This window comes from Heteronotia binoei, chromosome 3, assembly GCF_032191835.1.
Source record: "Heteronotia binoei isolate CCM8104 ecotype False Entrance Well chromosome 3, APGP_CSIRO_Hbin_v1, whole genome shotgun sequence".
NCBI classification, from domain to species: domain Eukaryota; kingdom Metazoa; phylum Chordata; class Lepidosauria; order Squamata; family Gekkonidae; genus Heteronotia; species Heteronotia binoei.
In genome coordinates this window covers 194,076,494-194,100,704 of record NC_083225.1, presented here as the reverse complement: position 1 = coordinate 194,100,704, position 24,211 = coordinate 194,076,494, and the positions used below count along the sequence as shown (strand labels likewise).

Genomic DNA, 24,211 nt, shown 5'->3' with positions numbered 1-24,211 from the left:
TATCTATCCCCCAAGGACCTGGCGACAGTGATCCATGCGATGGTCGCTTCCAGACTAGACTACTGTAACTCGCTCTATGCTGGCTTACCCTCGAGACTAATCCGGAAACTGCAGAAAATCAGCGACTCGCCTGCTGACTCCAGCACCTTTACGGATTCCCCCCTCCTCCACTTGCAGCTGCTGGAATGGCCCTGGGTCAGCCATAGCTCTCATAGGAGTTGTTCTTGTAAGGGCCAGTTTGGTGTAGTGGTTAAGTGCGCAGAGTCTTATCTGGGAGAACCGGGCTTGATTCCCCCCTCCTCCACTTGCAGCTGCTGGAATGTTCTTGGGTCAGCCAGAGCTCTCTTCTCTAGGAGAACCGGGCTCGATTCCCCACTCCTCCACTGGCTGCTGCTGGGATGGCCTTGGGTCAGCCATAGCTCTCTTATGTGGGAGAACCGGGCTTGATTCCCCCCTCCTCCCCTTGCAGCTGCTGGAATGTTCTTGGGACAGCTATAGCTCTCATAGTTGATCTTGAAAGGGCCAGTTCGGTGTAGTGGTTAAGTGAGTGGTCTCTTATCTGAGAGAACCAGGTTTGATTCCCCATTCCTCCACTTGCAGCTGCTGGAATGGCCTTGGGTCACCATAGCTCTCTTATCTGAGAGAACCAGGTTTGATTCCGCACTCCTCCACTTGAAGCTGCTGGAATGGCCTTGGGTCAGCCATAGCTCTCGCAGAGCTGTCCTTGAAAGGGGAGCTGATGTGAGAGTTGTCTCAGCCCCACCCACCTCACAGGGTGTCTGTAAAGGACACTTCCGATGTGCATTGCTAGCCAACTCATCTGCTGGGGGCAGGGAGGGGAGGGAAGCAGAAGGGAATGGGTGCACGGAATGTGAGTGGCCACACTCCCATACCCCCATTCCCTTCTGCATCCCTCCCCTCCCTACCCCCAGTAGATGAGTTGGCTAGCAATGCAGATCAGAAGCCGCTGATGACAACGACGACGATGATATTGGATTTGTATCCCGCCCTCCACTCCGAAGAGCCGAAGAGCGGCTCACAATCTCCTTTCCCTTCCTCCCCCACAACAGACACCCTGTGAGGTAGATGAAGATATTGGATTTATATCCCGCCCTCCACTCCGAAGAGTCTCAGAGCGGCTCACAATCTCCTTTCCCTTCCTCCCCCACAACAGACACCCTGTGAGGTAGATGAAGATACTGGATTTATAACCCACCCTCCACTCCGAAGAGTCTCAGAGAGGCTCACAATCTCCTTTCCCTTCCTCTCCCACAACAGACACCCTGTGAGGTAGATGAAGATATTGGATTTATATCCCACCCTCCACTCCGAAGAGTCTCAGAGAGGCTCACAATCTCCTTTCCCTTCCTCCCCCACAACAGACACCCTGTGAGGTAGATGAAGATACTGGATTTATAACCCACCCTCCACTCCGAAGAGTCTCAGAGAGGCTCACAATCTCCTTTCCCTTCCTCTCCCACAACAGACACCCTGTGAGGTAGATGAAGATATTGGATTTATATCCCACCCTCCACTCCGAAGAGTCTCAGAGCGGCTCACAATCTCCTTTCCCTTCCTCCCCCACAACAGACACCCTGTGAAGTAGATGAAGATATTGGATTTATATCCCACCCTCCACTCCGAAGAGTCTCAGAGAGGCTCACAATCTCCTTTTCCTTCCTCTCCCACAACAGACACCCTGTGAGGTAGATGAAGATATTGGATTTATATCCCACCCTCCACTCCGAAGAGTGTCAGAGCGGCTCACAATCTCCTTTCCCTTCCTCCCCCACAACAGACACCCTAGGAGGTAGATGAAGATATTGGATTTATATCCCGCCCTCCACTCCAAAGAGACTCAGAGCGGCTCACAATCTCCTTTACCATCCTCCCCCACAACAGACACCCTGTGAGGTGGGTGGGGCTGAGAGAGCTCTCCCAGAAGCTGCCCTTTCAAGGACAACTCTTACGAGAGCTATGGATGACCCAAGACCATTCTAGCAGGTGCAAGTGGAGGAGTGGGGAATCAAACCCGGTTCTCTCAGAGAAGAGTCTGCACACTTAACCACTACACCAAACTGGCTCTCAGAAGGAGGAGGAGGAGGAGGAGGAGGAGGAGGAGAAGAAGAAGAAGAAGAAGAAGAAGAAGAAGAAGAAGAAGAAGAAGAAGAAGAAGAAGAAGAAGAAGAAGAAATTGGATTTATATCCCGCACTCCACTCCAAATCTCAGACTCTCAGAGCGGCTCACAATCTCCTTTATCTCCTTCCCCCACAACAGACACCCTGTGAGGTGGGTGGGCTGAGAGAGCGCTCCCAGAAACCCCCCTTTCAAAGACAACCTCTACCAGAGCTACGCCTGACCCAAGGCCATTCCAGCAGGTGCAAGTGAAGGAGTGGGGAATCAAACCCGGTTCTCCCAGATAAGAATCCACACACTTAACCAAGACCCCAATGTGGTTCTACACCAAACTGATCTCTTGCCATCCCTTTCCTCTCTCTCCTTCCCTCCCCCCACCCCACAGGGATATCAAATCTTGGGTGCTTCGTACAACAACGTTGCTCAGCTGTGGAAGATCGGAGACAGAAAATGCAGCGTGAGTCCCTCTGGGGTTCCTTGGGGCGCTTGGGCAAGGTGGTTGGTTGAGAGTTGCATGGGGAGATATTGCTGGTAAAGAAGAAGAATTGCAGATTTATACCCCGCCCTTCTTCCTGAATCAGAGTCTCAGAGCGGCCTACAATCTCTATCTTCTCCCCCCAGAACAGCCACCCTGTGAGGTGGGTGGGACTGAGAGACCTCTCCCAGAAGCTGCCGTTTCAAGGACAGAGGCTCAGAGCGGCCTACAATCTCCTTTCCCTTCCTCCCCCACAGCAGACACCCTGTGAGGTGGGTGGGACTGAGAGACCTCTCCCAGAAGCTGCCCTTTCAAGGACAGAGGCTCAGAGCTGCCTGCAATCTCCTTTCCCTTCCTCCCCCACAACAGACACCCTGTGAGGTGGGTGGGACTGAGAGACCTCTCCCAGAAGCTGCCCTTTCAAGGACAGAGGCTCAGAGCAGCCTACTATCTCCTTTCCCTTCCTCCCCCACAACAGACACCCTGTGAGGTGGGTGGGGATGAGAGGGCTCTCCCAGAAGCTGCCCTTTCAAGGACAACCTCTGCCAGAGCTATGGCTGGCCCAAGGCCATCCCAGCAGGTGCAAGTGGAGGAGTGGGGAATCAAACCCGGTTCTCCCAGATAAGAGAGCTCTGGCTGACCCAAGGCCATTCCAGCAGGTGCAAGTGGAGGAGTGGGGAATCAAAGCCGGTTCTCCCAGATAAGAGAGCTCTGGCTGACCCAAGGCCATTCCAGCAGGTGCAAGTGGAGGAGTGGGGAATCAAAGCCGGTTCTCCCAGATAAGAGAGCTCTGGCTGACCTAAGGCCATTCCAGCAGCTGCAAGTGGAGGAGTGGGGAATCAAACCCGGTTCTCCCAGATAAGAGAGCTCTGGCTGACCCAAGGCCATTCCAGCAGCTGCAAGGGGAGGAGTGGAGAATCAAACCCGGTTCTCCCAGATAAGAGAGCTCTGGCTGACGCAAGAACATTCCAGCAGCTGCAAGGGCAGGAGTGGGGAATCAAACCCGGTTCTCCCAGATAATAGAGCTCTGGCTGACCCAAGGCCATGCCAGCAGCTGCAAGGGGAGAAGTGGAGAATCCAACCCGGTTCTCCCAGATAAGAGAGCTCTGGCTGAGCCAAGGCCATTCCAGCAGGTGCAAGTGGAGGAGTGGAGAATCAAACCCGGTTCTCCCAGATAAGAGAGCTCTGGCTGACCGAACGCCATTCCAGCAGGTGCAAGGGGAGGAGTGGAGAATCCAACCCGGTTCTCCCAGATAAGAGAGCTCTGGCTGACCCAAGGCCATTCCAGCAGGTACAAGTGGTGGAGTGGGGAATCCAACCCGGTTCTCCCAGTTAAGAGAGCTATGGCTGACCCAAGGCCATGCCAGCAGCTGCAAGTGGAGGAGTGGGGAATCAAACCCGGTTCTCCCAGATAAGAGAGCTCTGGCTGACCCAAGGCCATTCCAGCAGCTGCAAGTGGGGGAGTGGGGAATCAAACCCAGTTCTCCCAGATAAGAGAGCTCTAGCTGACCCAAGGCCATTCCAGCAGCTGCAAGTGGAGGAGTGGAGAATCAAACCCGGTTCTCCCAGATAAGAGAGCTCTGGCTGACCCAAGGCCATTCCAGCAGGTACAAGTGGTGGAGTGGGGAATCCAACCCGGTTCTCCCAGATAAGAGAGCTATGGCTGACCCAAGGCCATTCCAGCAGCTGCAAGGGGAGGTGTGGGGAATCAAATCCGGTTCTCCCAGATAAGAATCCACACACTTAACCACTACACCAAACTGGCTCTCCATGAGCGATCCAGTGTGGTGTAGTAGTTGCGAGTGTTGGACTAGTATTCGGGAGCCCCGAGTTCGAATGCCCGCTGGTGTCATGGAAGCGTGTTGGGTGACCTTGAGTCAGTCAGATTCTCTCAACCTCTCAGAGTTGTGAGATCCAGGTGGGCAGCCGTGTTGGTCTGAGGCAGTGGAACAAAGTAGGAGTCAAGTGGCACTTTTAAGACCAACAATGTTTTATTTGGAACGTCAGCTTTTGTGGGGGCGTGCACGCTTCTTCAGACGAAGGAATGGGGTGCAGCGAGCTGAAATACATATATTGTGTGGGATCACACAAAACGATGGTATCACTTTGCTCTGCTATGGTAAGACCTCACCTAGGGCAGGAGTGGTCAACGGTAGCTCTCCAGATGTTTTTTTCCTACAATGGCTGGGGCTAATGACCACCCCTGCTTTAGCCAGGTCCAGGGATTCAGGCTGCGGTTATTGGAGAGCTGGAGAGCCGCGGTTGGCCACCCCTGACCTGGAGTCTTGTGTTCAGTTTTGGGCGCCACTTTTTAAGAAGGATCTAGACAAGCTGGAACGGGTCCAGAGGAGGGCGACGAAGGTCGTGAGGGGTCTGGAGACAGAGTCCTATGAGGAAAGGTTGAAGGAGCTGGGTAGGTTTAGTCTGGAGAGGAGGCGGCTGAGAGGTGATAGGATCACCATCTTCAAGGGCTGTGCTATAGAGGATGAGGGGTCTGGAGACCAAGTCCTACGAGGAAAGGCTGAAGGAGCTGGGAATGTTTAGCCTGGAGAGGAGGCGGCTGAGAGGTGATACGATCACCATCTTCAAGGGCTGTGCTATAGAGGATGAGGGGTCTGGAGACCAAGTCCTACGAGGAAAGGCTGAAGGAGCTGGGAATGTTTAGCCTGGAGAGGAGGCGGCTGAGAGGTGATACGATCACCATCTTCAAGGGCTGTGCTATAGAGGATGAGGGGTCTGGAGACCAAGTCCTACGAGGAAAGGCTGAAGGAGCTGGGAATGTTTAGCCTGGAGAGGAGGCGGCTGAGAGGTGATACGATCACCATCTTCAAGGGCTGTGCTATAGAGGATGAGGGGTCTGGAGACCAAGTCCTACAAGGAAAGGCTGAAGGAGCTGGGAATGTTTAGCCTGGAGAGGAGGCGGCTGAGAGGTGATACGATCACCATCTTCAAGGGCTGTGCTATAGAGGATGAGGGGTCTGGAGACCAAGTCCTATGAGGAAAGGCTGAAGGAGCTGGGAATGTTTAGCCTGGAGAGGAGGCGGCTGAGAGGTGATAGGATCACCATCTTCAAGGGCTGTGCTATAGAGGATGAGGGGTCTGGAGACCAAGTCCTATGAGGAAAGGTTGAAGGAGCTGGGGGTGTTTAGCCTGGAGAGGAGGCGGCTGAGAGGTGATACGATCACCATCTTCAAGGGCTGGGCTATAGAGGATGAGGGGTCTGGAGACCAAGTCCTATGAGGAAAGGTTGAAGGAGCTGGGGGTGTTTAGCCTGGAGAGGAGGCGGCTGAGAGGTGATAGGATCACCATCTTCAAGGGCTGTGCTATAGAGGATGAGGGGTCTGGAGACAGAGTCCTATGAAGAAAGGCTGAAGGAGCTGGGAATGTTTAGCCTGGAGAGGAGGCGGCTGAGAGGTGATACGATCACCATCTTCAAGGGCTGTGCTATAGAGGATGAGGGGTCTGGAGACCAAGTCCTACGAGGAAAGGCTGAAGGAGCTGGGAATGTTTAGCCTGGAGAGGAGGCGGCTGAGAGGTGATACGATCACCATCTTCAAGGGCTGTGCTATAGAGGATGAGGGGTCTGGAGACCAAGTCCTATGAGGAAAGGTTGAAGGAGCTGGGCATGTTTAGCCTGGAGAGGAGGCGGCTGAGAGGTGATACGATCACCATCTTCAAGGGCTGTGCTATAGAGGATGAGGGGTCTGGAGACCAAGTCCTACGAGGAAAGGCTGAAGGAGCTGGGAATGTTTAGCCTGGAGAGGAGGCGGCTGAGAGGTGATACGATCACCATCTTCAAGGGCTGTGCTATAGAGGATGAGGGGTCTGGAGACCAAGTCCTACGAGGAAAGGCTGAAGGAGCTGGGAATGTTTAGCCTGGAGAGGAGGCGGCTGAGAGGTGATAGAATCACCAAGGACTTGAAGGGCTGTCATAGAGAGGATGAGGGGTCTGGACACCAAGTCCTATGAGGAAAGGTTCAAGGAGCTGGGGATGTTTAGCCTGGCGAGGAGGCGGCTGAGAGGTGATAGGATCACCATCTTCAAGTCCTTGAAGGGCTGTCATACAGAGGATGAGGGGTCTGGACACCAAGTCCTATGAGGAAAGGCTGAAGGAGCTGGGAATGTTTAGCCTGGAGAGGAGGCGGCTGAGAGGTGATAGGATCACCATCTTCAAGTCCTTGAAGGGCTGTCATCTAGAGGATGAGGGGTCTGGAGACCAAGTCTTATGAGGAAAGCTTGAAGGAGCTGGGCCTGTTTAGCCCAGAGAGGAGGCTGCCGAGAGGTGATAGGATCACCATCTTCAAGTCCTTGAAGGGCTGTCCTATAGAGGATGAGGGGTCTGGAGACCAAGTCCTATGAGGAAAGGCTGAAGGAGCTGGGAATGTTTAGCCTGGAGAGGAGGCGGCTGAGAGGTGATAGGATCACCATCTTCAAGTCCTTGAAGGGCTGTCCTAGAGAGGATGGTGTGGAATTGTTTTTTGTGGCCCCAGAAGGTAGGACCAGAACCAATGGGTTGAAATTAAATCAAAAGAGTTTCCGGCTCAACATTAGGAAGAACTTGCTGACCGTTAGAGCGGTTCCTCAGTGGAACAGGCTTCCTTGGGAGGTGGTGGGCTCTCTTTCCTTGGAGGTTTTTAAGCAGAGGTTAGATGGCCATCTGACAGCCATGAAGATCCTGTGAATGTAGGGGGAGGAGTTTGTGAGTTTCCTGCATTGTGCAGGGGGTTGGACTAGATGACCCTGGGGGTCCCTTCCAATTCAGGAGGCGGGGCCCCCTCCTTCCTTGGAGGTTTTTAAAGCAGGGGCTCGATGGCAATCAGACAGCAACGCTGATTCTGTAAACAAAGTCAGATCATGAGACGGAGGGCAGGAGAGGTTGCATCAGTGTCTAATTGCCACTTTGGAATCAGGAAACAATTTTCCCCAGGCCAGTTTGGCTACAGATCTTGGATGCTTTGTTTGTTTGTTTTCCATCTTCTGGGCATGGAACAGGGGTCACTGGGATTGCGTGGGTGGGGGAGGGGAGGTAATTGTGACTTTCCTGCATTGTGCAGGTGGGTTGGACTAGATGACCCCGGAGGTCCCGTCCAACACTATGATTCTATGCTTTTCCTTCCTTGGAGGTTTTTAAACATAGGCTAGATGGCCGTCTGTCAGCAATGAAGATCCTGTGAATTTAGGGGGAGGTGTTTGTGAGTTTCCTGCATTGTGCAAGGGGTTGGACTCGATGACCCTAAAGGTCCCTTCCAACTCTATGATTCTGATAGAGCGGTTCCTCAGTGGAACAGGCTTCCTCGGGAGGCGGTGGGCTCTCCTTCCTTGGAGGTTTTTCAACAGAGGCTAGCTGGCCATCTGACAGCAATGAAGATCCTGTGAATTTAGGGGGAGGCGTTTGTGAGTTTCCTGCATTGTGCAAGGGGTTGGACTCGATGACCCTAAAGGTCCCTTCCAACTCTATTATTCTGATAGAGCGGTTCCTCAGTGGAACAGGCTTCCTCGGGAGGTGGTGGGCTCTCCTTCCTTGGAGGTTTTTTAACAGAGGCTAGCTGGCCATCTGACAGCAATGAAGATCCTGTAAATTTAGGGGGAGGCGTTTGTGAGTTTCCTGCATAGCCAGAGGTGACGTTAGGGCACTCCGCACCCACACACGCACACACACAATGGTTGTCCCTTTGCACTGAGTAGATTTGGCAGAACGGCTTTTCTACATGCGTGGGAAATCCAGGCCTCACAGCTCTGCACCGACTGGTTCTTCTCAGAAATGTTCCAATGAATAAATGAAAGAACAGTTGAATGCTTTCATACAGTGAGAAATTCAGGGGGAAGGGGGGGCATTTCAGAGTGCTTTAGGGCTTAATGATGCTTCACGGTAAAGGCTTAAATGCCGCCTGGATAGCAAACAGGATCCCTTTCGGTGTTCGGAGTTTGTCTGAGCACGTAGGGTTGCCAAGTCCAATTCAAGAAATATCTGGGGACTTTGGGGGTGGAGCCAGGAGACTTTGGGGGTGGAACCAGGAGATTTTGGGGGTGGGGCTAGGAGCAAGGGTGTGGCAAGCCTAACTGAGTTCCATCCATCACCTTTAAAGGGACTGCGCTCCTTTTAAATGCTTTCCCTCCACTGGAAATAATGAAGGATAGGGGCAACTTCTTTCGGGGCTCATAGAATTGGACCCGCTGGTCCAAACATTTTGAAATTGGGAGGGTCTCTTAAGGAGAGGCACTGGATGCTATGCTGATAATTTTGTGCCTCTACCTCAAAAAACAGCCTCCTCCAGAGCCCCAGATACTTGCAGACCAACTCTCCATTACACCCTATAGGAATTGGTCTGCATAGGGAATAATGGAGAGCCCGGCAGACAATTCCCTCCCCTCCCCCACATTCCATCAGCCATTCTGTGGACACTGGCACTTCTTTTCTCTACTTCCACTCCCCTCGTGAAATGCAGGGGGGGGGGGGTTGTGTACCAGGATTCCTTTGCCTATCAGGCCACACCCCCCTGATGTAGCCAATCCTCCTTGAGTTTATAGAAGGCCCCATACGAAGAGCCCAGTCAGCTCTTGGCAGATTGGCTGTATCAGGGGTGTGTGGTCTGGTATGCAAAGGAGTTGGTACAAAAAAAGCCCTGGTGAAACGGTTTGCATGCCTGCTGGGGGGGAATTCTGCCCTCAGGACTTCAGGGGAGGGGCATGAAGAGCATCAGCTTGAGACCCTGGGGCTGTGGCTCAGTGGTAGAGCGTCTGCTTGGGAAGCAGAAGGTCCCAGGTTCAATCCCTGGCATCTCCAACTAAAAAGGGTCCAGGCAAGTAGGCGTGAAGAACCTCAGCTGGAGACCCTGGAGAGCCATGAATGGGGCTGTGGCTCAGTGGAAGAGCATCTGCTTGGGAAGCAGAAGGTCCCAGGTTCAGGCCCCGGCATCTCCAACTAAAAAGGGTCCAGGCAAGAAGGTGTGAAGAACCTCAGCTGGAGACCCTGGAGAGCCATGAATGGGGCTGTGGCTCAGTGGTAGAGCATCTGCTTGGGAAGCAGAAGGTCCCAGGTTCAATCCCCGGCATCTCCAACTAAAAAGGGTCCAGGCAAGTAGGCGTGAAGAACCTCAGCTGGAGACCCTGGAGAGCCATGAATGGGGCTGTGACTCAGTGGTAGAACATCTGCTTGGGAAGCAGAAGGTCCCAGGTTCAATCCCCGGCATCTCCAACTCAAAAGGGTCCAGGCAAGTAGGCGTGAAGAACCTCAGCTGGAGACCCTGGAGAGCCATGAATGGGGCTGTGGCTCAGTGGTAGAACATCTGCTTGGGAAGCAGAAGGTCCCAGGTTCAATCCCCGGCATCTCCAACTAAAAAGGGTCCAGGCAAGTAGGCGTGAAGAACCTCAGCTGGAGACCCTGGAGAGCCATGAATGGGGCTGTGGCTCAGTGGTAGAGAATCTGCTTGGGAAGCAGAAGGTCCCAGGTTCAATCCTCGGCATCTCCAACTAAAAAGGGTCCAGGCAAATAGGCGTGAAGAACCTCAGCTGGAGACCCTGGAGAGCCATGAATGGGGCTGTGGCTCAGTGGTAGATCATCTGCTTGGTAAGCAGAAGGTCCCAGGTTCAATCTCCGGCATCTCGAACTTAAAAGGGTCCAGGCAAGTAGGTGTGAAAAACCTCAGCTTGAGACCCTGGAGAGCTGCTGCCACTCTGAGTAGACAGTACTGACTTTGATGGCCCGAGGGGGATCAGATTCAGTAGAAGGCAGCTTCATATGTTCTAGGGAGGGACGGTGGCTCAGTGGTAGAGCATCTGCTTGGGAAGCAGAAGGTCCCAGGTTCAATCCCCAGCATCTCCAACTAAAAAGGGTCCAGGCAAGTAGGCGTGAAAAACCTAAGCTGGAGACCCCGGAGAGACACTGCCAGTCTGAGTAGACAATACTGACTGTGATGGACCGAGTGTCTGATTCAGTAGAAGGCAGCTTCATATGTTCATATAAGAATTTTGCATATGAATTGTGTCACCCGCTCAGCTCCCAGAGCCTCAGCCTTGAAGGGCTTGCCTTACTTCGCCCCCTTGCCCTGCCGCCAGCATATTGGCTCCGCTGAGGACAAGGCAGAGATGTTCCTTTTTAATTAACCCACAAAGCCTTTGGAAATTGTTGTGGGTGGGGAGGTTGCTGCTGTGTCCTTCCAAAGAAGAGTGGATTGTGCTGGTTCTCACTGGCACCGTATGACTGCTGCCCCAGCCATTTCCTAGCACGGACTCTTAACTGGTAGAACCGGGTTTGATTCCCCACTCCTCCCCTTGCAGCTGCTGGAATGGCCTTGGGTCAGCCAGAGCTCTCTTATCTGGGAGAACCAGGTTTGATTCCCCACTCCTCCACTTGCAGCTGCTGGAATGGCCTTGGGTCAGCCAGAGCTCTCTTATCTGGGAGAATTGGGTTTGATTCCCCTCTCCTCCGCTTGCAGCTGCTGGAATGGTCTTGGGTCAGCCAGAGCTCTCTTATCTGGGAGAACCGGGTTTGATTCCCCTCTCCTCCACTTGCAGCTGCTGGAATGGCCTTGGGTCAGCCAGAGCTCTCTTATCTGGGAGATCCAGGTTTGATTCCCCACTCCTCCACTCGCAGCTGCTGGAATGGCCTTGGGTCAGCCAGAGCTCTCTTATCTGGGAGAACCAAGTTTGATTCCCCACTCCTCAACTCACAGCTGCTGGAATGGCCTTGGGTCAGCCAGAGCTCTCTTATCTGGGAGAACCAGGTTTGATTCCCCACTCCTCCACTTGCAGCTGCTGGAATGGCCTTGGGTCAGCCACAGCTTTCTTATCTGGGAGAACCGGGTTTGATTCCCCACTCCTCCACTTGCACCTGCTGGAATGGCCTTGGGTCAGCCAGAGCTCTCTTATCTGGGAGAACCGGGTTTGATTACCCACTCCTCCACTCGCAGCTGCTGGAATGGCCTTGGGTCAGCCACAGCTCTCTTCTCTGGGAGAACCGGGTTTGATTCCCCACTCCTCCACTTGCAGCTGTTGGAATGGCCTTGGGTCAGCCATAGCTCTCTTATCTGGGAGAACCTGGTTTGATTCTCCACTCCTCCACTTGCAGCTGTTGGAATGGCCTGGGGTCAGCCATGGCTCTCTTATCTGGGAGAACTGAGTTTGATTCCCCTCTCCTCCACTTGCAGCTGCTGGAATGGCCTTGGGTCAGCCACAGCTCTCTTATCTGGGATAACCAGGTTTGATTCCCCACTCCACCACTTGCAGCTGCTGGAATGGCCTTGGGTCAGCCACAGCTGTCGCAGAGTTGTCCTTGAAAGGGCAGCTTTTCTGTCAGAGCTCTCTCAGCCCCACCCACCTCACAGGGTGTCTGTTGTGGGGGATGAAGGTAAAAAGGAGATTGTGAGCCGCTCTGAGACTCTGAGATTCAGAGTGGAGGGCAGGATATAAATCAAATATCATCTCCTTCTTCTCTGAATCAGAGCGGCTCACACTCTCCTTTACCTCCCCCCCCCTCCCAGAACAGACACTCTATGAGGTGGGTGGGACTGAGAGAGCTCTGAAAGAACCTGCCCTTTCAAGGACAATGCTGCAAGAGCTATGGCTGACCCAAGGCCATTCCAGCAGGTGCAAGTGGAGGAGTGGGGAGCCAAATCCGGTTCTCCCAGATAAGAATCCGCACACTTAACCACTACACCAAACTGGCTCTCTATCAGGAAACTTGGCACCTTTGCATGAAGCTGCCTTCTATTGCCCTTAAAAACCGCATATGATGAAATCCAGCTACCTGGGACTGCATTTGCTTCACATGAAGGACTTCGGTCTCTCCTGAGAGGCACAATAACAATGATTTGTTAATGGAGATTCTGGCATCTCTTGTTCTGATGAGCTAGATTCAAAACTAGTAGCCCCTTAGATCAGGGGTGTCAAAATATGCGGCCCAGGGGCTGAATCAGGCCCCTGGAAGGCTCCTATCAGCCCCCTGGGCAACTGGCTGTCATCTGCTTCCTTCTCCCTATATCTTGCTTCCTTCTGTATAACAGCTTGCTTTGCAAGGTTCCCTCAATCGTACAGCAGAGCTACTGAGCGAAGCCCCTCTTTCTTCTATTGGCTGAGGCTCCTCCCCCTCCTGGTTCCCTGGGGAAGGAAGGAAAGAGCCAGAGCTTCCTTTGCCCAGTTCCCTGGTTCCCATGGGAGAGATACAAAGAAAACACTTTAAAACCAACGAGTGATAATGTTATACGCATGTTTTAATTTTTTTTTTAAGTCTTTAATTGTGTTTGTCTGTGTCCTTTATAAAGTTTATATTTCTGCTACTTAATCTTCAGTAGGTTCACACATGGCCCAGCCTGACATGGCCTGCCCCAACAAGGTCTTATTTATGTGAGAGGTGATAGGATCACGATCTTCAAGTACTTGAAGGGCTGTCCTAGAGAGGATGGGGTGGAATTGTTTTCTGTGGCCCCAGAGGGTAGAACCAGAACCAGTGGGTTGAAATTAAATCAAAAGAGTTTCCGGCTCAACGTTAGGAAGAACTTCCTGACCGTTAGAGCGATTCCTCATTGGAACAGGCTTCCTCGGGAGGTGGTGGGCTCTCCTTCCTTGGAGGTTTTTCAGCAGAGGTTGGATGGCAATGAAGATCCTGTGAATTTAGGGGGAGGTGTTTGTTGAGTTTCCTGCATTGTGCAGGGGGTTGGACTAGATGAACCTGGAGGTCCCTTTCAACTCTATGATTCTATGATTTTCCTTCCTTGGAGGTTTTTAAACAGAGGCTAGATGGCCATCTGACAGCAATGAAGATCCTGTGAATTTAGGGGGAGGTGTTTGTGAGTTTCCTGCATTGTGCAGGGGGTTGGACTAGATGACCCTGGGGTGTCCCTTCGAGCTCTAGGATTCCTGACACTTAGAGCAGTTCCTCAGTGGAACAGGCTTCCTCCTCTGTAGGTGGTGGGCTCTCCTTCCTTTTAACACAGAGGCTAGATGGCCATCTGACAGCAATAAAGACCCTGTGAATTTAGGGGGAGGTGTTTGTGAGTTTCCTGCATTGTGCAGGGGGTTGGACTAGATGACCCTGGAGGTCCCTTCCAATTCTATGGCTCTATGAACTTCCTGACCATTAGAGTGGTTCCTCAGTGGAACAGGCTTCCTCCTCCGGAGGTGGTGGGCTCTCCTTCCTTGGAGGTTTTTCAACAGAGGCTAGAGGGCCATCTGACAGCAATGAGGATCCTGTGAATTTAGGGGGAGGCGTTTGTGAGTTCCCTGCATTGTGCAGGGTGTTGGACTAGATGACCCTGGAGGTCCCTTCCAACTCTGGGATTCTATGATTCTCCTTCCTTGGAGGTTTCTCAACAGAGGCTAGATGGCCATCTGACAGCAATGAAGATCCTGTGAATTTAGGGGGCGGCGTTTGTGAGTTCCCTGCATTGTGCAGGGTGTTGGACTAGATGACCCTGGAGGTCCCTTCCAACTCTCGGATTCTCTGTCAGAGCCTGCCCTCATGAGTTTGACAATCCCACCATACAGAGTTGTCATGAGGATAAAGCAGAGGAGAGCAGAATGACGAAGTCCACTTTGGGTCCCCGATTAGGGTTAAGAATAGCTGAATTGGATGGGGTTTAAAAAAAAAAAAGAAAGAAAACACCTCCCACTCTTCTGTTTTCTAGGAGATTCTCACCGGACACGTAGACAAGGTGACGGCGGCGAAATTCAGGTCCACCCGACACCAGGCCGTGACAGGCAGCCGGGACCGGACGGTGAAGGAGTGGGATTTGTGCAAGGGGGCATGTGAGTGTTGGGGACGCTGCCTCCAGGAGGGGCGTGTGTGTGGTGGGAGGGGAAACCCAAGCCTTTCTCATTCAGGCCCCTCCCAGGCTCACGCTGCTGGCTTTGCTGCAGGTTCCAGGACCATCCACGTCTTCTCGTATTGCAACGACATCGCCTGCTGCGACACCGTCATCGTCAGTGGACACCACGACAAGACCATCCGGTTCTGGGACACCAGGTGAGCACCCACATCTTCCGGTCTGGGCCTGAGAGGATCGGTTTTGCACGCAGGGCTTTTCCCCTTCTGGCGGTGTGGGGTCTCTACATTCCTAGGTCATCATAAGAGCAAAAGAAGAGCCCTGCTGGATCAGACCAGTGGTCCCTCTAGTTCAGCATCCCATCTTACACAGTAGCCCACCAGTTCCTCCGGAGGCCCAACAACAAGGCAGAGAGGCCGAGGCCTTCAGAAGAGCACCAGAAGAGCCCTGCTGGATCAGACCCCGGAGGGTCCATCTACTCCAGCCTCTGGTCTCACACAATGGCCAATCAGTTCCTCTGGAGGGCCAACAACAGGGCAGAGAGACCGAGGCCTTCCCATGAGAAGAACCTCAGAAGAGCCCTGCTGGGTCAGACCAGTGAGGGTCCATCCAGTCCAGCCTCCTGTCTCACACAGGGGCCACCCAGTTCCTCTGGAGGGCCAACAACAGGGCAGAGAGACCGAGGCCTTCCCATGAGAAGAACCTCAGAAGAGCCCTGCTGGGTCAGACCAGGGAGGGTCCATCTAGTCCAGCCTCCTGTCTCACACAGGGGCCACCCAGTTCCTCTGGAGGGCCAACAACAGGGCAGAGAGACCGAGGCCTTCCCATGAGAAGAACCTCAGAAGAGCCCTGCTGGGTCAGACCAGGGAGGGTCCATCTAGTCCAACCTCCAGTCTCACACAGTGGCCAGCCAGTTCCTCTGGAGGGCCGACAACAGGGCAGAGAGACCGAGGCCTTCCCATGAGAAGAACCTCAGAAGAGCCTTGCTGGGTCAGACCAGGGAGGGTCCATCTAGTCCAGCCTCCTGTCTCACACAGTGGCCAACCAGTTCCTCTGGAGGGAACTGAAATTCAGACCAATTAAACAAAGTTCATCGTTGCGTTTCTCATTTTAAAAAAAATAACAATTCAATTTGGTTTTACTGTTCTTTGTTGCTTCTGTGTGCCAATGACTTTTGTAATTATGCTTGCTCCGTGTCAAAGAATTGCTTTTATTTCTTGCAGCCCCTCTGACTGTTTTATCTCTTTTGTGGCGGCTGGCTTTGCTTTTGTTTCCTGCTGATGGACATTAGTTGGGTGCTAACCTGTGTTGTGATCAGTTTTCCCCTCTAAGCTTACCAAGCAGATGCTCTACCACTGAGCCACAGCCCCATTCATGGCTCTCCAGGGTCTCCAGCTGAGGTTCTTCACGCCTATTTGCCTGGACCCTTTTTAGTTGGAGATGCCGGTGATTGAACCTGGGACCTTCTGCTTCCCAAGCAGATGCTCTACCACTGAGCCACAGCCCAATTCATGGCTCTCCAGGGTCTCCAGCTGAGGTTCTTCACGCCTATTTGCCTGGACCCTTTTGAGTTGGAGATGCCGGGGATTGAACCTGGGACCTTCTGCTTCCCAAGCAGATGCTCTACCATTGAGCCACAGCCCCATTCATGGCTCTCCAGGGTCTCCAGCTGAGGTTCTTCATGCCTATTTGCCTGGACCCTTTTTAATTGGAGATTAAGTTTGCAACCCAGTTCCGCAACACTGTGGGCGAGGAGAGGAGTGGGAAACCACACTCCACGTGCATCGCCTGCTGTGACTGGCATTGTCCCGAACAGCCCCGTGAATGGGTTGAATGAGGGGCAAATAAACTAGGCCGCTCAGAGACCTTCCTCTGAAGCTTTCCCTGTTGAACTGACTGCCTGCTGCACCCATTTCCCATCCCCCAGGGAGCCCGGCTGCACCCAGGTGATTCCCGGGGAGGGCAAGGTGACTTCCTTGGACCTCAGTCCCGACCAGATGCACCTGCTGAGCTGCTCCAGGGACAATGCGCTCAAAGTCATCGATCTACGGATGCATAACGTCCAGCAGGTGTTCAGGTAGAGTCTGCAGGCGGCAAGGCGACTGGGCTGCTGAGCTGAGGGGTGGAGGGGGAGAGTCAGGCTGGGGAGGCGTGAACCAGCCTGAGTTTGGCAAAAGCCCTTGGGAAGGTCCCAGACTTAGTTCCCCACCTGTTATGTTTTTCATGGCTTCCTCGTGGCTGGTTTGAGGTTGGACGGAGCTGCCTTGTGCTGAATCAGCCCATGGACCCATCAAGGTCAGGCTGGTCTGCTCAGACCGAGCACCACAGAAAGCCTCTCTCTGTGCAAAAATTTGAAAGCAACGAGACCGATCTATACCAACGTTCTATATTCGGTATAAATTCAAAATGCAATATAAATAGTGTATCCGTGCGAATAATGAGAAATCATACCAAAAACATCATCATCCACGACAAGCTACTTTCATTCCTGCTAAGTTCAAAGTTCAGACCTCTGTTGAACATATGAAGCTGCCTTATACTGAATCAGACCCTCGGTCCATCAAAGTCAGTCTTGTCTACTCAGACTGGCAGCGGCTCTCCAGGGTCTCAAGCTGAGGTTTTTCACGCCTATTTGCCTGGACCCTTTTTAGTTGGAGATGCCGGGGATTGAACCTGGGACCTTCTGCTTACCAAGCAGATGCTCTACCACTGAGCCACAGCCCCATTCATGGCTCTCCAGGGTCTCAAGCTGAGGTTTTTCATGCCTATTTGCCTGGACCCTTTTTAGCTGGAGATGCCGGGGATTGAACCTGGGACCTTCTGCTTCCCAAGCAGATGCTCTACCACTGAGCCACAGCCCCATTCATGGCTCTCCAGGGTCTCAAGCTGAGGTTTTTCACGCCTAATTGCCTGGACCCTTTTTAGTTGGAGATGCCGGGGATTGAACCTGGGACCTTCTGCTTACCAAGCAGATGCTCTACCACTGAGCCACAGCCCCATTCATGGCTCTCTAGGGTCTCAAGCTGAGGTTTTTCACGCCTATTTGCCTGGACCCTTTTTAGTTGGAGATGTCGGGGATTGAACCTGGGACCTTCTGCTTACCAAGCAGATGCTCTACCACTGAGCCACAGCCCCATTCATGGCTCTCCAGGGTCTCAAGCTGAGGTTTTTCACGCCTATTTGCCTGGACCCTTTTTAGTTGGAGATGCCGGGGATTGAACCTGGGACCTTCTGCTTACCAAGCAGATGCTCTACCACTGAGCCACAGCCCCATTCATGGCTCTCCAGGGTCTCAAGCTGAGGTTTTTCACGCCTATTTGCCTGGATCCTTTTTAGTTGGAGATGCCAGGGATTGAACCTGGGACCTTCTGCTTACCAAGCAGATGCTCTACCACTGAGCCACAGCCCCATTCATGGCTCTCCAGGGTCTCAAGCTGAGGTTTTTCACGCCTATTTGCCTGGACCCTTTTTAGTTGGAGATGCCGGGGATTGAACCTGGGACCTTCTGCTTACCAAGCAGATGCTCTACCACTGAGCCACAGCCCCATTCATGGCTCTCCAGGGTCTCAAGCTGAGGTTTTTCACGCCTATTTGCCTGGACCCTTTTTAGTTGGAGATGCCGGGGATTGAACCTGGGACCTTCTGCTTACCAAGCAGATGCTCTACCACTGAGCCACAGCCCCATTCATGGCTCTCCAGGGTCTCAAGCTGAGGTTTTTCACGCCTATTTGCCTGGACCCTTTTTAGTTGGAGATGCCGGGGATTGAACCTGGGACCTTCTGCTTACCAAGCAGATGCTCTACCACTGAGCCACAGCCCCATTCATGGCTCTCCAGGGTCTCAAGCTGAGGTTTTTCACGCCTATTTGCCTGGACCCTTTTTAGTTGGAGATGCCGGGGATTGAACCTGGGACCTTCTGCTTACCAAGCAGATGCTCTACCACTGAGCCACAGCCCCATTCATGGCTCTCCAGGGTCTCAAGCTGAGGTTTTTCACGCCTATTTGCCTGGACCCTTTTTAGTTGGTGATGCCGGGGATTGAACCTGGGACCTTCTACTTACCAAGCAGATGCTCTACCACTGAGCCACCATCCCTCCCCAATCAGTCTTTTCTACTCAGACTGGCAGTGGCTCTCCAGGGTCTCAAGCTGAGGTTTTTCAGACCTATTTGCCTGGACCATCTTTAGTTGGAGATGCCAGGGATTGAACCTGGGACCTTCTGCTTCCCAAGCAGATGCTCTACCACTGAGCCACAGCCCCATTCATGGCTCTCCAGGGTCTCAAACTGAGGTTCATCATGCCTACTTGCCTGGAGCCTTTCTGGAGATGCTAGGGATTGAACCTGGGACCTTCTGCTTACCAAGCAGATGCTTTACCACTGAGCCACCGTCCCTCCCCTATTGGCATAAGAGCAATAATGATTCACAATCAAAAGTAGGTACAAAGGCCTGAAATATAGTCAGAACAATACATAAACAATCAATTAAAATAGCAGCCATTAATACTAATCAAGACTAGACGCCCAGCAATTTAAATACAGTAGTATGCCTCGATTTAATTCTATAGGCTTCTACTACGACGTTTGCAACACATGTAGTTATATGGGGATTAACATCTTCTAAAAGGTAGGATAGAATTTTCCTTTTAGTAAATACGTCGTGTTGGGAGATATTCAGCTAAAAATTGTCTACTACCGTTTTCGCACACAGCTTTCCTCGCAGTCACAATCCTGTTCCTTCCGCAGCGTCAGGTTGGATTTCCCACCATCTGCGCCCGAGTTACAGGAAGTGCCGCAGCATTTGCGTAGCAAACGTAAACCGCTAAAACCCAGTTTACGTTTGCTACGCAAAAGCCGCGGCACTTCTGTAACTCCGGTGCAGATGGTGGGAAATCCGACCCGACGCTGCGGAGGGAACAGGATTGTGACTGCGAGGTGAGCTGTGTGCGAAAACGGTATACGTTGTGAGGCCAGGAGAGGACGTTCTAAACTAATATGGGATGTAGAATCAAGGACTCCTAATTCATATGGGCATAATCTATTTTGGAGAGGCATCTGTCTAAACCTACCATAGAGAACTGTTGATGGGAAGGCACTGAGACGCGCCAAAGGAAAAGTCCGACGATGGAATGGGGAGTCTAAACTAAAAAAATAATGGGGTACCTTCCCATGTCTTTGGGGTATACCTAGATTGGCTGCAGAGCAAACGGGGGGAATGTGAGGGGAACACTTTTGGGTATTCGTGATCCATAAGCCTTGGTGGGATTTCATCCCTACTGACTCTTTATGGTGAACAATGCCCACAATAGTTGATGGTCTTGACTGAAGTCCGACGCTCGTAAAAACCGGTCCTTAAGTCGTTTCGAGGCTTAAAGCTCTTCTTCCAGGGACCGTCTGTTGTCGTGTACTGCACAGTAGGTAAGTGGTGTCTAGGTACACCTTCCACTATTCTATATGTCTCAATTCATTTTGCCTTTTTCCTTCATTCATAATGCATTATGCTGAAATAATCTGAGCAATCTGGAGAACAGGTATGAATGAAATTAGCAGAGATATTTCAGCCGAGACCATCAACTATTGCGGATGTTTTTCACCATAAAGAGTCAGTAGGAATGGAAGTGGTTTGTCGTGGATTTTTCATTATTTGCATGGACACACTATTTATATTGAATTTTGAATTTATACTGAATATAGAATCATAGAGTTGGAAGGGACCTCCAGGGTCATCTAGTCCAACCCTGCACAATATATTTATTTATTTATTTATTTATTTATTAATTACGTTCAACTTATATCCCGCCCTTTCCGCAAGCGGACTCAGGGCAGAAACTCACAAACACCTCCCCCTAAATTCACAGGATCTTCATTGCTGCCAGATGGCCATCTAACCTCTGTTGAAAAACCTCCAAGGAAGGAGAGCCCACCACCTCCTGAAGAAACCTGTTCATAGAATCCTAGAGTTGGAAGGGACCTCCAGGGTCATCTAGTCCAACCTCCTGCATAATGCAGGAAACTCACAAAAACCTCCCCCTAAATTCACAGGATCTTCATTGCTGCCAGATGGCCATATAGTCTCTGTTGAAAAACCTCCAAGGAAGGAGAGCCCACCACCTCCTGAAGAAACCTATTCATAGAATCCTAGAATTGGAAGGGACCTCCAGGGTCATCTAGTCCATCCTCCTGCACAATGCAAGAAACTCACAAACACTTCCCCCTAAATTCACAGGATATTCAGTGCTGTCAGATGGCCATCTAGCCTCTGTTTAAAAACTTCCAAGGAAGGCGAGCCCACCACCTCCCGAGGAAGCCTGTTCCACTGAGGAATTGCTCTAACGGTCAGGAAGTTCTTCCTGATGTTGAGCCAGAAACTCTTTGGATTTAATTTCAACCCATTGGATCTCATCCTACCTTCCGGGGCCACAGAAAACAATTCCACCCCATCCTCTAGATGACAGCCCTTCAAGTACTTGAAGATGGTGATCCTATCACCTCTCAGCCACCTCCTCTCCAGGCTAAAGATGCCCAGCTCCTTCAACCTTTCCTCATAGGACTTGGTCTCCAGACCCCTCACCATCTTCGTCGCCCTCCTCTGGACCCCTTCCAGCTTGTCTAGATCCTTCGTAAAATGTGGTGCCCAAAACTGAACACAATACTCCAGGTGAGGTGTTGATATACATTGGTCTAGTTGCTTCTGAATTTTTGCACGGAGAGTGGTTTCCTGTGGTGCTTGTACTAGTTCCTCTGTGGTCCCGATAGCCCGTCTTGTCTGCTCAGACTGGCAGTTGCTCTCCAGGGTCATTGTCTATGCCTGGCCCTTTTAAACTGGAGATGCTGGGAACTGAACCCAGGACCTTCTGCAGGCAAACCAGAGGCTCTGTGACTCAGCCACACCCTCTCACCATGGCTCTCCAGGGTCTCAGGCAGAGGTCTTTCACATCTACTGCTTGGTCTTTTTAACTAGAGATGCCGGGATTGAACCTGGGACCTTCTGCAGGCCAAGCAGATGCTCTGCCACTGAGCCACTGAGGTTCTTTCCCATCACCTCCTGCCTGGTCCTTTTAACTGGAGATGCCGGGGATTGAACCTGGGACTTTCTGCAGGCCAAGCAGATGTTCTGCCACTGAGCCAATGAGGTTCTTTCCCATCCCCTCCTGCCTGGTCCTTTTAACTGGAGATGCTGGGGATTGAACCTGGGACCTTCTACAGGCCAAGCAGATGCTCTGCCACTGAGCCACTGAGGTTCTTTCCCATCCCCTCCTGCCTGGTCCTTTGACCTGGAGATGCCGGGGACTGAACCTGGGACCTTCTGCACGCCAAGCAGAGGCTCTGCCCCTGAGCCGCTGAGGTTCTTTCCCATCCCCTCCTGCCTGGTCCTTTGACCTGGAGATGCCGGGGACTGAACCTGGGACCTTCTGCACGCCAAGCAGATCTTCTGTCCCTGAGCCACTGAGGTTCTTTCCCATCACCCCCTGCCTGGTCGCTTTAACTGGAGATGCCGGGGACTGAACCTGGGACCTTCTGCACGCCAAGCAGATCTTCTGTCCCTGAGCCACTGAGGTTCTTTCCCATCACCCCCTGCCTGGTCGCTTTAACTGGAGATGCCGGGGATTGAACCTGGGACCTTCTGCATGCCAAGCAGATGCTCTGCCACTGAGCTGTGTCCAGCATCTTGCACATTCAGGATGCATTTGTAAGTTCAAGATTCAAGTCCACTAGAAACTTAGAGACCGACTATAATAATAACAATAATAATAATAATAATAAATTTTATTTATATCCCGCCCTCCCCGCCGAAGCAGGCTCAGGGCGGCTAACAGGACATGGTGTGTACCATGATTATTATACAAGTCAATTATAAAATACAGTTAATAAATACATTTAAAAAACAGTACATAAAATTTTTAAAAACTACAATAAGTTAAGATGTTGGAATTCACTGCCACAGGAGGTGGTGGCAGCTACAAGCTTAGCCAGCTTCAAGAGGGGATTGGAGAAGCATGTGGAGCAGAGGTCCATCAGTGGCTATTAGCTGCAGCGTATTTTTGGAACTCTCTGTCTGGGGCAAGTGATGCTCTGTCTTCTTGGTGCTTGGAGGGGGGGGCACAGTGGGAGGGCTTCTAGTGTCCTGGCCCCAGTGATGGACCTCCTGATAGCACCTGAATTTTGTCCACTGTGTGACACAGAGTGTTGGACTGGATGGGCCACTGGCCTGATCCAACAGGGCTTCTCTTATGTTCTTATGTGACACAGAGTGTTGGACTGGATGGGCCACTGGCCTGATCCAACAAGGCTTCTCTTATGTTCTTATGTGACACAGAGTGTTGGACTGGATGGGCCATTGGCCTGATCCAACAAGGCTTCTCTTATGTTCTTATGTGACACAGAGTGTTGGACTGGAGGGGCCACTGGCCTGATCCAACAGGGCTTCTCTTATGTTCTTATGTGACACAGAGTGTTGGACTGGAGGGGCCACTGGCCTGATCCAACAAGGCTTCTCTTATGTTCTTATGTGACACAGAGTGTTGGACTGGAGGGGCCATTGGCCTGATCCAACAAGGCTTCTCTTATGTTCTTATGTGACACAGAGTGTTGGACTGGAGGGGCCACTGGCCTGATCCAACAAGGCTTCTCTTATGTTCTTATGTGACACAGAGTGTTGGACTGGAGGGGCCATTGGCCTGATCCAACATGGCTTCTCTTATGTTCTTATGTGACACAGAGTGTTGGACTGGATGGGCCACTGGCCTGATCCAACAGGGCTTCTCTTATGTTCTTCTGTGACACAGAGTGTTGGACTGGATGGGCCATTGGCCTGATCCAACATGGCTTCTCTTATGTTCTTATGGGGGTGCAGCTTTTCAAGAATCAAAGCACACTTCGGCAGAGGGGAGCGTTGACTCCCTAAAATCTCGTTGATCTCTAAGATGCTTCAGACTTGAATCTAGCTTTTCTACTAAATAGTAAAGTGTCCAGAAGCCCCTTTCAGACTAACAAATTTTATTGTAGCATAAGCTTCTGAGAAACACAGCTCTCTTCATCAGATATGTCTGACAAAGAGAGCTATGTCTCTCGAAAGGTTATGCTGCAGTAAAATGTGTTAGTCTTGCATCTGACGAAGAGAGCAGTGTTTCTGGAAAGCTTATGCTACAATAAAAAGTGTTAGTCTTGCATCTGACGAAGAGAGCTGTGTTTCTCAAAAGCTTATGCTACAATAAAAAGTGTTAGTCTTGCATCTGACGAAGAGAGCTGTGTTTCTCAAAAGCTTATGCTACAATAAAATGTGTTAGTCTTGCATCTGACGAAGAGAGCTGTGTTTCTGGAAAGCTGATGCTACAATAAAAAAGTGTTAGTCTTGCATCTGACAAAGAGAGCTGTGTTTCTCGAAAGCTTATGCTTTGATAAAATGTGTTAGTCATCAAAGTGCTACTGGACTCTTTACCATTTTGCAGCCACAGACTAACGCAGCTAACCCCTCTGGATCTCTAGCTCTTCTATTGTAGACTAACATTGGTTGTCCTCCCAGAACTATCTGTAAGTGGAGCATTTTCTGATCCTTGAGGGTACCTCATCAAACTTTGGCCAGCTGGTCTCTGAAACACACTATCCTGATGTCAGAACAGTTTTGCCTTCTGTCCTCTCGTGAAGATGGTGGGAATACATTAAGGAAGTTCTTTTGGCTTCACCACAATGTACTTGCTTTTGCAGGGCCGAAGGATTCAAGGTTGGCTCCGACTGGACCAAGGCTGTATTCAGGTAAGTCTCCCATAGTCCCGATTCAGGGGACCCCACAAGCGCTAACAGTCAGTGTGCAGAACAAAGTTTGGGACCAACCAAGTTTTATTC

The 24,211-nt window shown here is 51.6% G+C and overlaps 1 protein-coding gene and 2 non-coding genes across 3 annotated transcripts in view; 2 read left to right on the top strand and 1 right to left on the bottom strand.

Annotated features, from left to right (window-relative positions):
• The window catches only part of LOC132569173 (disintegrin and metalloproteinase domain-containing protein 9-like), a 58,716-nt gene that overhangs the window by 23,631 nt on the left and 10,874 nt on the right, over positions 1–24,211 (top strand). Inside the window, exons 11-15 of the mRNA XM_060235362.1 lie at positions 2,523–2,594; positions 14,234–14,354; positions 14,466–14,571; positions 16,299–16,448; positions 24,074–24,121. Coding sequence (XP_060091345.1) covers positions 2,523–2,594; positions 14,234–14,354; positions 14,466–14,571; positions 16,299–16,448; positions 24,074–24,121 — 497 coding nt within the window. The remainder of the gene's footprint in view (positions 1–2,522; positions 2,595–14,233; positions 14,355–14,465; positions 14,572–16,298; positions 16,449–24,073; positions 24,122–24,211) is intronic.
• Positions 9,325–9,396, top strand: TRNAP-GGG (transfer RNA proline (anticodon GGG)). The gene has a single exon. It is a non-coding gene; the product is annotated as a tRNA-Pro (tRNA).
• Positions 17,709–17,780, bottom strand: TRNAT-GGU (transfer RNA threonine (anticodon GGU)). Its single transcript has one exon. It is a non-coding gene; the product is annotated as a tRNA-Thr (tRNA).